Source organism: Myotis davidii, unplaced genomic scaffold, assembly GCF_000327345.1.
Source record: "Myotis davidii unplaced genomic scaffold, ASM32734v1 scaffold370, whole genome shotgun sequence".
NCBI lineage: Eukaryota > Metazoa > Chordata > Mammalia > Chiroptera > Vespertilionidae > Myotis > Myotis davidii.
In genome coordinates, this window is record NW_006288615.1 from 297,841 (window position 1) to 314,247 (window position 16,407).

Consider the following 16,407-nt stretch of genomic DNA (forward strand, 5'->3'; position numbering starts at 1 on the left):
GGGTGTGCGGTGAAGAGGGTGCGGGGACCCAGAGGGCGGCGCCGGCCTGGCGTGGGTGATCCCTGGGGCACAGGAAGCAGAGCGTTTCCCAACATCCTCACTCTTTCAGATACTGGACTCTGTTCCTCAAAACTTTTATAACGAGACTCTTAGGAAGTCTTTGAACTTGTAAGTTGCCGAGTTATGCTTTCTGGTTAGTTAGGAGGGAGGCGGATGCAGAGGGGGAGGTGGCGATGGGTGATCTCCTGGGACACTGGTTTCTTCAAGGGCAGACACCGACAAGGGCCACATTGGGTTTTAGGGTCCAGGCCAGGTATGTTGAGTATGAATATCCATTACCTTAGTGGCTGTTTTCCAGACTGCACGTGCCAATCGATGGGCATGTTTACTGAGGGCCTGCTGCCCAGGTGCTTGGCGCTCCCTGCCCTGGGGCCTTAAAGAAGGTCTCAGGCCTGGCTTCCAATGAGTTTAGGAAATGATGAAATAAGCCCAGAATGCTATAGTTCCAGTATGATAAACTTGCCTAGTTCTCCCCACCCCCCTCTCTCTCTCTCTCTCCAGGCAAGGGCATGGTCGCCTTTACAGAATATTTGAAGTCCAGTGGTCACCCAGCTTGCTAGGGACAGAACCAAGAGCAGAACGCTTGGCTTTTAATTCAGAACTCACTTTAAGAAAAAGATAAAGTAAAAAGTATGAAAAACTTGCCCCAAGGCTGTGGCTGACCATATATACTTGCCCAATGTAAAGTTCAGGTCTCTGGCAAGAGTGGGCCTAGACAGCAACTTTCTCCAGTGGGAAGTCAACATTTGTAGGAAAGACATTCACTTTCTCCCTCTCAGAATTCCAATTAAAATACCATGACAAGGCTCTAGATAGGAGAGGTAGTGTCTGGGAAATTTGAAATTAAGATGAATGGCTTGTTCTCTTTAAGCATTCCACAACCTCACATTGGCTGTGCTTGCACAGCGTCTGGGGCCGGTTCCCACAAATAGAATGATAAATGAATGTCTTGCTTTCATTCCTTTGCTGTGGCGTGTAGGTCAAGAATGTGAGCTCTGGGATCATAACTACTCTCACCCTGTAAAAATTCAGCAGCTGGGACAATTTGTTTTGATCTGTTGAGCTGTCAGATGGTGATAATGGCCCCCAGGTCTGCTGACCCTTTCCAGCTACGCTTCCATTTATCTCCCTTTCTGCAGAGTAAACCTCCTTGAAAGAATGTTGTTTTCAATTTCTCTTCTCCCTTCTGTCTTGAACGTACTTGTATCCTGTGCTCATCCTCATTGCTCCACTGCAACTGCCCTTTTCAAGATCCCCAATGACCTCCAATGTGGCTGAATCCCCGGCTGCATCACAGTCCTTTCCTTTTTGGACCTGACAGTAGCATTGGACCCATTTGCTCATTCTGACCTCCTTTGGCTTCCAGGACACACTGTTTTATCTCCTCCCTCACTGTCACTCCTCGGTCTATCTCGTTGGCTGTTCCTCTTTTTCTCTAATCTTAATGATGGAGTGTCCCAAAGCTCCATTCTTGGCTTTCTCTATCTATACTCATGTGCTAGGTGACCTCATCTCTTCTCAAGGCTTACAAAACACCCGAGTCGTCCTGAATACCTAACTGCCCACCTGGTTCTTTATTTCAGATATCCAATGTGCATTGTACATGGGCCTCTGTGGTCTTCCTCAACTAAGTCAATAGCAGCTCCATTTCTCCACTATGGCTCACGCCAAAACCTTGGATTCACCCTTTTCTCTCCTCTTGCACACTCCACATGTGATCCAGTAGCAAACCCTGCCAGCTCATCTTCAAAATACACTCATTCACTGCTTCACCACGGGATACGTTTTGAGAAGTGTGTCCTTAGGTGATTTTGTTGTGTGAACATCACAGAGTGCATCTACACAAACCTGGGTGGTCTAGCCTACTACACACCTAGGCTATATGGTATAGTCCATTGCTCCTAGGCCACAGTCTTCATAGCATCTTACTGTACAAAAAACACAAGTTTAAATCAAGCACAAGAGAAAATGATGCCATCAAGAAACACGGTAAACACAGATGTATGAAACTACTGCTGGCACAACACAGTGTACTGTTTTACAGCAAACACTTTTTTTTATATAAGTAGAAAGAGCACATTCTAAAATAACGATAAAAGTGTAGTCAATACATAAGCCAAGCCAGTATCAGAGCCATTTATTATCATTATCAAGTGTTATGTACAGTACATACTTGTATGTGCTACACTTTTATACAACTGGCAGCCAGTATGTGTGTTTGCACCAGTGTCACCGCAAACATGTGAGGAATGCATTGTGCTGCAACATTACAATGGCTATGATGTTATTAGGCAATAGGAATTTTCCAGCTCCATTATAATCTTACTAGAGGCCCAGTGCACGAATTTGTGCACGGGTGGGGTCCCTCGGCCTGGGCAGCAATCGGGGCCAATGAGGACCATCTTGCCCAGTTCCTCATGTTGTGACCCAACCATTTTCGTTGCTACTTCATAACTGTAATGTTGCTGCTGTCATGAATCATAATGTAAATCTCTGATATGCAGGATGGTCTTAGGCAACCCCTGTGAAAGGGTCGTTCAATCGCCAAAGGGGTTGCGACCCACAGGTTGAGAACCGCTGCTTTAAAGCCATGATTGCAACTATTGCCTTAATGATTCTCTTCTAATGAGGGCATAACACTTAGCATCTAGACACAATTTCTGAATTCCAATCTTTGGTGAGCCATATATTATATGCAGATTTCCAAGCTACTGCGGAGTAGCAGGTGGGTGGTGCAATAACATTATATACTTGGGGAAAATTGCTCCCCACTGAGTCATCCCCATGCCACCTTTTCCCTTTGGTCTATAGAGCAATTTTTCTTCACCTCCTATTCCTCTCATTTCAGTCCTCCCACATTCTTCTGAATAATCTATAAACCAGGAGCATTGTCTTGTTGGCATCCATTGAATGATCCCTCTCCCTACTTAAATTCCTGATGACTAAAGACACAGAACAGTAACATGACTAATCAAACATGAGGCATTTCCTTTTTATCTTGGTCACACTAATTAATTCATTAATTAGTAGGTGTTGAATAAGTGCTTTTCAACTGACTCAGTTGTGACAGCTTTTGTCTTTTAATGATTAGGCACAAGTCCTTAGTTTTATGGTCAGGGGAAGGAGTTATAAATATTAATTAAACTGATTAATGTTCTGACCACTTTAAAGGTTTCTGTTGACTGAAGATGACCTGGGTAAGGACCACTGACATCTTATGAAGCTTAGCCTTTTAGTACATTGAAGAATTTAGGGGGTAGTGGCTCCTTACCTGTTTTGGGAATTATATCAATTGAATAATGATTCGCAACCAGAGGGAGGTCAGGAATATTTACACTGTGAGAAACAATTACTGGAGAACTACATGTATTCGGGAGCATCTTTGTCTATTTTTAAAAAAAATCATATTCTTTGCAGACTCTCACTCACTTTGGAGCTCAGTGATCATGGAAGAGGGACTATATTGTCTGATGTTTGTCACAGTGGAAAAGTCAATGAACATGTTTTATATTTTATTCTTCGTTTTAGAGATTCCTTTTTTCCCCTTTTTAGCTGTTGAGTTTCACATCATGCTTAAAAAGTCAACTACAAACACTAAGATAAAAATATATTTTATTATTTAGACCATTTTATAATTCATTCTTAATTTTAGAAATTTCTAATCAGCCTAGAATACATGTTTGTACACTGCGTGGTAGAATTATAGTTTTATTACTTTTTCAAAATTCAGCTGATTATGAAATCATTATTTATTGAACAAACCATTCTTTTCCAATTAATTTGAAATATTACCTTCACTTTATCTTTAAAATAAAGGGACTTCTCATATAAAGGTGATTCTAAAACACAGATCTAATTTTGCATCAGAACCATAGTTTATTGTGATATAGTTTTTTATAATATGGGGTAAATTTTCAAATCCCAAATATAAAATCATGATAATTACTTTCACTCCATAGATTAATTTGACATCTGTTATATTTAATTACGGTCTATAACTGTGATTCGCAAATTAGAGGGGCCCTTGAACCTCTTTAAAAGGGGACCTCCAGGCCAAATCATTTTCCGTAATAACAATAAGATATCATTTGCTTTTCCTCCTGTATTGACATTTGCACTAAGGGTGCAGAAACAGTGAAAGGTCAAACAGCTGGTACCTTAGAACAAATTAAGGCAGTGGCCGCAGACTCTGACAGTGGTCCTGTGCTCATAGGTGCGCGCTTGCATTAGTTCCAGAGGCAGGTCAGTTTTCTGAGGCCTTGCAATGCGATTCTGGTCTGTTTTGTGTTCCTGGTGCTGCTAGAGCTTCTTCCTGCTCCGTTCCTGCTGGTGCCACCTTCAGGGGCAGAGCTATATCCCAATATGCCTATTCTCACTGGGTGACCTTCTGAGGATGGGGGACAAACCCCGGGCCTGGTTAGGCCGCTGCTCAAATACAGAGAGACATTGCTTTGGCACCTGATGGTAGAGTGACATCTGGGACATCCTAGGACTTCATTGCTGCTCCTTTTGGAGGTGGATAAGGCTGCCTACCAATGGCCTGGTTGTGAAGTCGGGTATGGAAGACCCTGGACTTCCCTAGCATTCCTCTAGATCAGTGGTTCTCAACCTTCCTAATGCTACGACCCTTTAATACAGTTCCTCATGTTGTGGTGACCCCCAATTTCATTGTTACAAGTTGAACATAATTAAAGCATAGTGATTAATCACAAAAACAATATGTAATTATATATGTGTTTTCTGATGGTCTTAGGCGACCCCTGTGAAAGGGTCGTTCGACCCCCAAAGGGGTCGCGACCCACAGGTTGAGAACCACTGCTCTAGACAGACTGGATGGCTCCCTGGGTCCAGCAGAGGAGCAGGTGTTGAGAAAACCTGGGACTTTGTTGCTGTGTCTGCTGCAGGCAGATTGGACAGCTGCTGGCCCAGGTTTGCAGTGGAAACCGGATCAGCCCAGACTTTCCCAAGTGGATGGACTCCCTCAGGGGCCCCAGCTATGAAGCAGGGTTCAGGGCTCCCTATTAGTTCTTTGTATGACTTCCCTTCTTGTGGACTTCTGGCCATAGCAAGCAAGTTGCTGTGGCTGTGGTATGGTTTTTGTTGATGTTTGGTTTTTGTTGGTTCTGCCTTTTGGTGGTTCCAGGCTATACGTCCTGTTGGTCGCCAGTTTGGGGATATAAGGTGACAAAAAGAAAATCTAGGGAATTTACCATATTGTCATTCCTTGAGTCTTGAGGCCTTTGGCCAGTCCACCTTCTTCTATACAACTCTCAATTATTTGATCCTTGCCTGTTGAATAATTTCAAGGGTATTTAATTGTATTTAGAGGAAAGACCAGGGAAAAGTGAATTTACATGATCTTGTTTTAGAATTAGGCATCAGTGCATATGTTTTGAAAAATTCAAGCTGTTGAGAAATAAAAATGATCAGGTTGTCAAAGTAGATTGACTTTGGACATCAGTTGTCATCATAAATGTTTTAAACATGTTTGTTTACTTTTATAGGAATTATGTTGGAATATGAGAAAAGTGGAGAATTGAAGACCAAATCCATAGATTTACTTGATCTCAGTCCCAGGTAAGCTAGCTATACAATGTAACATGTATTTCATACCCAGTTTTTTACTGGAAAACCCTGACATAGGATGACGTATGGAGGAGCTGCATAACTTCAGACAATACATTGCTTTAAAAATGTTGTGTGGCGTGTGACTTCCTGTTTGTTTCAGCGAGTTCTCTTTGAGTGTCTTGTTGAAGGAGGAGGTAGAGAATGGATCATTAGTCTGCCCTTCTCTCTTACCCCCTAAATAGACTCTTTTAAAATAAAAATAAACCTTTAGTTTAGAATAGTTTTAGAAAAGTTGTGAAGAGAAAGTTTCCAAGTACCACATACTCGATATCCCCTATTATTATCATCTTAGACTAGTATGGTACATTTCTCATAATTAATGAACCAGCATTGATACATTATTATTAACTAAAGACTGTGTTTTACCCAATTTTCTTTTGTTTTTGCCTAAATCTCCTTTTCTCTTCCAAGATCCCCTCCAGGAGACCACATGGCATTTAGTCGTCATGTCTCCATGGTCTCCTCAGGGCTGTGAGAGTGCCTCAGACTTGCCTTCCTTTTGATGACCTTACATTACTGAGGGGCATTGGTCATGACATTTTAAGAATATTACCAAACCTGTTATTTTCTTAGTAGATAAACATCTCATAGGGCTGACTGCATACAATCTTCCTCAATAATTGCCATGGGGCAGAGTTGGGAGGAATTAAGTTTTGTCTCTGAAACTTGAATGCTCAGAGGAAATCCCCTGCGAGATCTTATTGCCAAGAATTCATTCCCATTAGGACGGTTTATGCAAAACTGCACTTGGAGAGATAGAATCAGAATAGAGATTATACCTGTGGGAACCCACATGCAGATAAGGAGAAGATATTCTGAATGGGAGAAAATAAAAAAAGAACTAGTATAAAAATACTGCAATATGTGTTTTATCTAGTATCCCCGGGGTGGCAATGGGTAATTTCTCACTGTGACTGTCCTTTCGCTTTGTCCTGATTAGTGGGGAGGGGAACAGAGCCCGTCAGCAAAGGGACTTCTCACATAGGAGAGGAGCTGCTCTCTAGTTTTAGAATAAACCCGAATAGCTCCTGGCTGGTGAGAGCTGCCACCGGGTCTGGGTCTGTCTCAGCGTGGGAACAGGTGTGGCTCGGAAGATGATAGTTACAGTGAAGTCCAAGTCCGATTCCAGTTGCCTGGCACAGACTCAGAAGGTTTTTTTTGTTTTTGTTTTTTAAATAAAAAGGTAAATGGTGGCAAAGATAATGTTATTTAATTTCATCTACACCAATCTCTGTTTAATCTATTTTCAGGGAAGACAAGACCTCAGATCAAATCAAGCCTTTTTTGCTAGTTTTGTAAAGGGAACATATTACTGATACATGTGGTTATGGCAGCAGGCAGAAAGCTCTGTTGTTAGACATTCATTTTTTTCAATCAGTAAATGATGTATTTGCACCTTCTACATGTAAAGCTCTAGGTTAGTCTATGAGCGGCTATAAAGATATGAGTCATAATGCCTATCTCAGTGGGCTTTTTGTCTAGTTTGAGGAACAGCTTGTATGAAACAGATGAATATCATGTGAGTGATGCAGATAAACTTGTAGGTGAGAGAATAACTTCCAGGTAGAGATTCAGGACAGTGCAGACTTATGTATAAAAAATGTAGATCTTTAGGATGCTGTAGTCATCTGATATAGTTAATCAATGTCTCAAAGTTTGTTTTTAAAAAGTATGGGCCTTATTTCTAGTTCTGCCCTAGAATCTGGAAGTATTCTGCACATAAAAACACTTGCATTATATATGACCTAGTGCAGTTACTATATTAGACGATAACAACTAAAATAGGACCGCAGTTGGATATATTGGTTAACCACCTGGTTTCTTTAGATCTCAGTAGGAAATTTGTATTGATTCACCACATTTGTAGGAAACTCCCAAAAGGCATTATGATGTTTTTAATGCTTATGAAAGTATAATTTTTTTGATGACATACTGTCTCAGAATTTATCAAAGGCATCATTATAAACCATCTCTGTTTTATTTCCATTCCAAATACTTTAATTCTGATAGGCTGTATTTCTTGAGAGCTGGGACCGTGTCTTTTACTCTTGCAGCGCGTAACCCACAGTAGGTGCTCAGTAAAAGCTAATGGGACCAGTAGTCTCGTAGCTCAGTGTCTTGCACAGAACTGGAGCTCAGGAATTGTGTATTTAGGATGCTCATCAGAGTTCGAGTTTCTGGGACGGGTATGCTGAGGCAGAGGTAGGTGGGTAAAAGGTTACTGGGCAGTGACACCTGTGACAGACCAGAGGGTGAAGGGGGTTGGGCAGGAGGAGGCACACGTCATGATGATGCAGATTTGACAATGGCCTCTGACAGCCCAAAGGGGAGCTCCGGAGTGGGGCTTGCTGGTTAGGGGGGTTCCTCATGCTCCAAAACGGCCAGGCTCTTGCACTGCACCTTTGCGCAGCCCTGCGCTGAGGGCCACCATGAAGACAGGCCCTGAGCTCAAATGCTGAGACGGATCCTGGAGCAGCTCAGCTGGAGGCTGTCCATTAACTCATCACCCCTCGCAGCTGGGCCACAGGGCCTTAAGGATGCGTGCTGGGTAGGGTGCATCTTTGACTCAGGTTTTGCAAAATTACCCCATTTGGATGTTTGCAGTTCATAATCATTAATATTTGCATTGATTTAATATTATTCTGGACTAGCAAAATTGACCAAAATTGGTATAGATTACTTGAATACTGAGGAAAACCACGAATCTGCCCTTTTCAGACCAGTTCTCTTTCAGGGAAATCATGTTGTAGCCAATAGGAAATAGTAATAAAAATTACCGTTATGCTTTGAATGTTTATTTTTGGTCAGGTACTTTCTCTTCCCCTGAAAATATTTAGAGCCAACACTTTGGGTGCTTGGGTTGGAAGAGATCAACCAATGCACTGTATGCATATATGCATAAGCCACGGACACAGACAATAGGGTGATGAAGGTCTGGAGTGGGGGATGAGGGCAGGCTAGAAGGAGTCAATGAGGGAAAAAAAGGGACATAGAAAGATGTATATTTTTAAAGAAACTTTCTGGACCTCATTTTTTTCGTTTTTCTTTTAGTGCAAATATCCTATCTAATAAAGAGGGAATATGCTAATTGACTCTCACACCATCGCAAAGATGGTGGCGCCCACAGCCAATAAGGAGGGAATATGCTAATTGACTGCCCCACCCTCAAAGAAGGTGGTGCCACAGCCACAAGGTGGCGGCACCCAGTCCCCTCAACCCCGCTGGGGTGGCAGGCATGTGGCAAGGAGTCCCCCAGTCCCCTCAGCCCCCCAGCTGCCCAGGGCTGGCCCAAGGCACAGGCAAGTCTCAGATAGCGGCTGCCCAGCCACTCAGGGCCACCCGAGGCTCAGGTAACCAGGGCCGGCTGAGGCTTGTGCTGCCGGCAGTGGCAGCAGCAGAGGTGTGATGCGGGCATCACCTTCCCCTGATCACCGGGTCACCTCCCACCCCTGAGGGCTCCTGGACTGTGAGAGGGGGCAAGCTGGGCTGAGGCACCCTCCCCTTTAGTGCATGAATTTTCATGCACCGGTCCTCTAGTAGTAATTATAAAAGCATTAAATTAAAAGGTTGTTACGGAATTAAATGAGAGGACATATGTAAAGTGGAAAGAATAATAGTACCAGGAACATTCAATATAACTTCATTTCAAAGAGAAAGAAGGAAAAACCATATAGAAGAAGCTCATGCTCAGACCCAGGAAGCCCTTGGCCTTCTTTGGGTGAGCAAGTCAGGATCTTTGCACCCGCTCCTCCCAGGGGAGAAGTCTCAGGAGGTGAAAACAGGTTCTGGAGAATCCCAGCTGCTGCCATCCCTGCCACAATGCTCTTCATTGATTTGCATGATTTCTTCCCCTCAGAATCCCCCCCCCACCCCCCGAGATCTCTTGATAAAGATGATGGTTATCTTGACATTTGATAAATACTCGGCTTTGTAAAACAACGTAACTCTTCAGGTAATGAATGCATGTGCGACTGTGGCATAGGAGAAGTAACTTTCTTTTCGTGAATCTTAGTACTGATGTCAGTGCCCTAGTGGAAGAGATACAGAGAGCAGAACCTCTAATCACAGCTTCACGATCACATCAGGTGCAACTTTTAATTCAGAGACTACAGGATAAACTCAGAGAGCACAGCGACCACCAATTCGAACTTTTCAAGGTAATGTGTGTTTTCAAAATACAAGGTGTAACTTCAGTAAATTCATTGATATCCTACTAATTTGAGGTGAAATGCAAATCGTATTTTTTCTTCCCCTGAGTGCCTCACATTTATTTGCTAAGGCTAAGTCTCAATGACTGTTGAATAAATGAAATTCAAATTTTTATTTTTTGAAGTTTAATAAAGATTTGTAGTTCTTTATTAAATACATAAAGATAGCTGTTCTTTATAATGATTAATTTAAAGGATAACCATTAAGGAAGTTTTAAGTTATTGAATAATTAAAGTGGTTTTTTCCCAGTTAAAGTAATAAGAAGTTGTGTTTCATGGTATATCAATATTTCAGTAAATTATTTATTGACATGATTTATATAACAATTTTAATGCAATGAAAATATGCTTATTTTCCATACTTTTTGATTATTAAATTAAAAATATAGCAAATGTGGTCATTTATTACTTCAGGAACAGCTTTTTTATTAACAACATTTTATAGCTTCTTCTAGAATTGTTTCATATTAAAATGATTTAATTTTGTATGATTTAAGTATAATTATAATAAAATATAATTATTATTTATATAGTCAGCATATTCTGATACAAAATATTAAAGCAATCTTTTGTACTCATCCTTTCAATTTACTGAGGATGGTTATTCTTGTAATATTTCTTTGTCCAGCAGGTGGCAGTATTAGACTTCAAATAGGAGCTCTATAACTAGCATGACCTTGTAATTTATCCTTCGAAGGGAACAATTTTGATAGTGAAAGAAAAACTATTAATAGTAGTTACACTCTGGTAATAGACATAACTTAGACTGTCCCAGCCTAATTTATCACTCTGTCTGTAAACAGAATATCCAATTTGCCTATATTTATCCAATAAATACTACGCATTCACTGTGTGCCAAATAATGTAGGGATTGAAAGATAAATACAATAAGATATATCCTGACTCTAAAGAGCTTTATGATTAAAAAAGTAATAATACATTGTAAACATTTAGTGTATTTCCTCTGTACACTGTTCATACATATCTACAAAACCATGAGTACTATGTCAAAGAAAATGTTATAAATTAGCTCTATTTGATATCTTATTTAATAGCAATAATTTATATTAAAGGGAAATTGGTGGAAAACACAGATTTTGGTTTTGTAATTATTCATAACTACCAAATGTATTATTGATATAATAATAGGTGGTACAATATATTTTTTCTAATTTGTTCAGATATCGAATATTGTCCTTTTATTACATATAATTAAGATAAGCTTGCATATTTTTATTGGTTTGAAATTTAAAATTATTGAATTAAACTTAATTTTATTTGAGTTTAAAAATGGTATTTTCTTTCATTGAAGGTTCTCAGAGCACATATACTACCATTGACTAACGTTGCACTGAATAAATCGGGCTCTTGGTAAGGTTCTCTATTTATTTAAAAAATAATAATTTTATTAGACTTCATTTTTTAGAGTAGTTTCAGGTTCACAGCAAAACTGAGCAGAAGGTAAAGGGATTTCTCATATATCTCATGTTCACCTCTCCACCTCTCCCCCCTCAACCTCCCCCACTGTCAACAACCCTAGAGGTGAACATTTGTTACAATCGATGAACCTACAGGGACACATCATTATCATTCAAAATTCACAGTTTTCATCAGGGTTCATTCTTGACTTCGTACATTCTATGGGTTGACAAATGTATAATGACATATACCCACCACTATGTTACCACACAGAGCACTTCACTGACCTAAAACTCCTCTTATTTTTATTTTGTCTATATCTATATATTTCTATTTTTTTATAATTTATAACATTTGAGGGGTATACTTTTTAAAATAAAAATTGTATATATTTAAGGTGTACAATATGATGATTTAATATACACAGTGAAATAATTGCTAGTCAAACTAATTAAGATATCATCTCACAGTTACCTTCTTTGTGTGTGAAGAAAGCACCTGAAATTTATTCTTTTACATGTTTCCCACAATCAATACAGTATTATTAACTGTAGTCACATGCCTGTAGATTAGATATCTAGACTTATTCATCCTACATAATTGCAACTTTGTAATCTAGGACCAACACCTTCTCATTTCTCCCACTCTCCAGCGCCTGGTAATTCCTGTTCTACTCTGCTTCTATGAGTTTAACTTCTTTTTAAGATTCCACATAGAATGAGATCATACAGAATTTGTCCTTCCTTACCTGGCTTATTTCACTTAGCGTGATGTCATCCATGTTCACTTTTGTTGTCACAATTGGACGATTTCTGCTCTCTCATGGTTGAATTATATTTCATTGTATACATCACATTTTCTTTATCCATTCATCCCTTGACCAACGCTTACATTGTTCCCATTTCTGAGCTATGGTGAATAAGCTGCATTGGACATGGGAGTCCAAATAGCTATCTCTATGACATCCTTCCTGCAGTTCCTTTGGGTACATACACCCACCCCCAGGTAGGACTGCTGGGTCACATTGAAGTTCTAATTTTAATCTTGGGGGGAAACCACCATCCTGTCTTCCATAATGACCGCACCAAAACATTCTTGGAGAAGCTAGGAAGAGAATGCCTAGAGGAGAATCAAAGACACACTGCCTTGTCTATACCTTCCTATTTGGTTGAGTTTAGATATTAGAATCTGTCTTTACCTTGTATAATTACCACTTGACATTTCTACTCACCTTTCAATATTGTGCATTACTTTCTGTGTTAGAGAAATAGTGTCCCTAATAGAATATGTAAGATATTTACTTTAATATTGACTTTATAATATTAGAGGTCAATATATTACCTATTCCTGTAGTAGAATAGTCATGTTAAAAAGTGTTAAATATGAAGCAAATATTTATTGAACCCTTATTCATGTGCCAGTCACATCCTGGGTACTGGGGATGATGGTGGTGAACCAGATGGGTACAAGGACTAACATGTATAAAATAAACAACGCAGTTCTTCAGAGAATGTGGCTGGTGAGGGTGATTAAAGTCCCAGAGAGAGCCAGGGCTGCTGGTCTCGTGGACACGAGCAGAAGTTGAATTTTCCTCCAGGTTGCTAGAACGCTATTAGAAGAAGGTTAGCAAAATAACTCCAATTTTGGCAAGGAAAACTAATTTGTAAGGACCATTTGTGAGGCAAGACCCATTCGAATATGGTTTTATTTGTTTAGGTAAGAGATGAAGACAATGGAGCTGGTGAGAATAGCCCTAGCAGGGATGTATTTGAGGCCCGGGATAAAAGAATTTACTAATAGATTGTGGAATGTGAGAGAAACTGAGGAGTCAAAGATGATGATAAGATTTTAGGGGCTGACCAACTGGAAGAATGATGCTATTTATTAAGATATATTAGAATTTCCAAAAATGTTAGTGATTGTCATTATTTAATATACTTATTTTTATTATAAGGCTAGTTATTGGCAAGGATTTCTCTTTATTTTATTTAGTGACTTCTTTTTGGTTTGGGGATAAAATTGGAAAGTTTCTAAGGCAAAGAACTTATTAAGACAAAGGACTTATTGCTCCCATTTTAACTGTTTGTTCTGCATACACGATTTTCATGGAAAAAGTATGAGAAATGGGGCTATAATCTTGCAGGTAAGAAAGAAGGTCTTATTAACACACAGCTTTTCTCCCCTTGTGATTAATTGATATTCCTGTCTTAGCTTCATCACAGGAAGCTATGACCGAACCTGCAAAGTCTGGGACACCGCATCTGGAGGGGAACTTTTCACCCTGGACGGCCACAGGAACGTGGTGTACGCCATCGCATTCAACAACCCTTATGGGTAAAGCACATTCGCTCACTCACTTCTTCCCTGTTAATCCATTGATTCACTTACTCAGTCCCTCCTTCATCTATCTGAGGGAGGGAAGGAGGAAGGCAGAGAATGAAAATTTATTGAGTGCCTGATACATGCTTTTAAGTACCACTTCCAGTGCTTAAGGGAGTTTGGGGATTGGTATTACTGTCCTCAATAAAAAATATAAAGTTCAAGTCCCCTTCCCAGGATCACACAGCAGTAAAGAAGAGAACAAGAGTTCGAGCTCAAGGAGGGCTGGCTTACCCTTGCAGCTCTCTGACAGGCAGCTCCACTGGTGTTTGTAGCACCGGCTGATGCTTCTGGCAAATGTGCCACATATGTTGATAAACTTGTTTGCTTTGTTTAGAAGTTCATTTGCAGGGAGAAAAAAATTGTGCATAGTAACATGCTAAGTAACAGTACCAAAGGCAATAGAAGAATTTAAAAACCAATCAGTAGTTCATGGAGTCAATAGACTACCAACATTCTCTATCTTTCTGTACGACATACGCTGATACCCATGACTCCCTGCATGCTTGTAGCAGCTGGGCTAGCCACTGGCATGCTTAACTTCTCTGCCCACTGGTTAGGTCCTAAGCTTACCAAGAGCTGGTCATATTTGTCCCTCAGTGGCCTGTCTCTGTAGCTAACAAATATGACCAACTCTTGGTAATCTGCTTATGTTGGTTGTGCTTTCAGTTGTAATTACGTTATGTAATTAAAATTTGCATATAACTAATGGAATGTGAATATGAAAATGAAGCTGTTGCTTTTCCATGAAAGCATAGAAAAGGTAAATATTTGAAAAAACTTACTAAATGAAGTTGTAGATGAGATCAATGTAAAAATTGGAAAACACATTGTAAAAAAATGAACAAATTCTGTAGTCGGATTGTTTGGCAAGTATTTTTAAGTGTAAGTTCTCATTCCATTTTAAAGAAAAAAATGGGAAATTGCAGAGATTGGATATGGTTTATCCAAGGCAGATAATGAGCTGCATAATTAGCTCACCCATAAGCAAGAAAAAGGCTTTGGCCTCTTGTCAAAGATTGGCAAATGAATGTAAAATTGTACATATTTGAGTAAAAATTTAAACGTGTATCTTATTTTCACCATTGGCTGCTTTAACTGACGACTAGAACAAAACAGTCAATTCTTAAAAGCTGAGAGAAGATCACTATGGTTCTTCCCGGGTAGAGTCTTTGAGGATGATATGAGGTGGACACAGATGCATGAAAGGTGGAAGCTAGAAGGAATGGTGAGGGCACCCTGGCAAAGGGACTTTGGCCGCTCAGTATTTTAGGCAGGACCTTGTCAGGCACCCTCAGTGGCCTGTCTCTCTAGTTAACATTTTATGTTGAGAAGGAAGTGGGTGAGGTCAGAGCTTGCTGTGCAGCTTGACCCTATTCTGGAGGACCGAGCTGCTATGAAAGGTTTGTGAGCAAAGGAAGGGCACAATGAAAGAGCTACTTCAGAAGGATTGCTCTGGCAGAGAGAAAGGAGCAGAGGGTTTGGGGTGGGAATAACTGGGGAAGAAACCGGGAGGCAAGGAGATTAGTTAGGAAGCAGGTAAAAGAACACGTTCATGAGATGATGAAAACTTAGTCTAGGATAGTGGCAGAGGCAATAACAGGTATTTTACAAAAATTTGCTGCACTAGAGTAATACTATTACACCATAAATATTAAAAACTTGATATCTACTTGGCTAATGCCATAATACAATTTCTAGACATGGTAATTATGGTGGCACAATTAAACTTCATTGGTACATTAATATGATTACATAGTCCAACTAAACTACAGAAAATTTAACTTTGATGTATGTATTTTTAAATGGTAGAGAATGATAATTTTTCTAATACCTTATTACACCAGCTTGTGGGAGGGAAGGGTTTTTATGAAATTATAAATGATACTGTTCTACTTCTAGTATGATTTCTGCTTTTAATTGCAATGGTATTTAAAGGCTTTTGAAAGTATATTTTCTGTAATACCATATCCTTTAATAGTATATTTAACAGAAGTGATATTTTGGGATGTCTATCTGGGAACAAAGTGTTTGAGGATGAATAAGTGAGAAACACTCCTCATTTTTGGCCCTTCTATTGGATTCTATCAAGAGTCCCTGGTGAGCCCTCACCAGTTTGGCTCAGTGGATAGAGCATCAGCCTGTGGACTGAAAGGTCCCAGGTTCGATTCTGGTCAAGGGCATGTACCTTGGTTGCAGGCACATCCCCAGTGGGAGGTGTGCAGGGGGCAGCTGGTCGATGTTTCTTTCTCATCGATGTTTCTAACTCTCTATCCCTCTCCCTTCCTCTCTGTAAAGAATAAATAAGATATATTTTTTTAAAAAAAGAGTCCCTGGTAAAAACCCTTTTTTCCATCTCCTAGTTATCCTAGTCTGGTCAGGATAACTGTATGGGCTTGGAGCAGAGCTTTTCACTACACTTTGGTGCATTGGGGTTTCAGCAAATGAGCTCAAGACAGTTGCCAAAGAATAAAAGGAAGTGTGTGTGTGTGTGTGTGTGTGTGTTTGTGTGTGAGAAAAGAGGGGGGAGGAAGGGGAGAGAGAGAGAGAGAGAGAGAGAGAGAGAGAGAGAGAGAGAGAGATTGATTCTGCCTCCAGTATGTGCCCCAACCAGGACTAAAGTCACAACCTAGGCATGTGCCCCTACTGGGAATCAAACCCACAACCTCTTGTGCACAGGACAATGCTCCAACCAACTGAGCCACACCAGCTA

General features: G+C 40.1%; 1 protein-coding gene across 1 annotated transcript in view; it reads left to right on the plus strand.

The window, feature by feature from the left end:
• Positions 1-5,568: 5,568 nt before the first annotated feature.
• Positions 5,569-16,407, plus strand: part of DAW1 (dynein assembly factor with WD repeats 1) — a 30,845-nt gene continuing 20,006 nt past the window's right edge. The window contains exons 1-4 of the mRNA XM_015561847.1: positions 5,569-5,637; positions 9,701-9,845; positions 11,209-11,267; positions 13,527-13,649. Of these exons, the coding sequence (XP_015417333.1) occupies positions 5,570-5,637; positions 9,701-9,845; positions 11,209-11,267; positions 13,527-13,649 (395 nt within the window). The 5' untranslated portion in view covers position 5,569. The remainder of the gene's footprint in view (positions 5,638-9,700; positions 9,846-11,208; positions 11,268-13,526; positions 13,650-16,407) is intronic.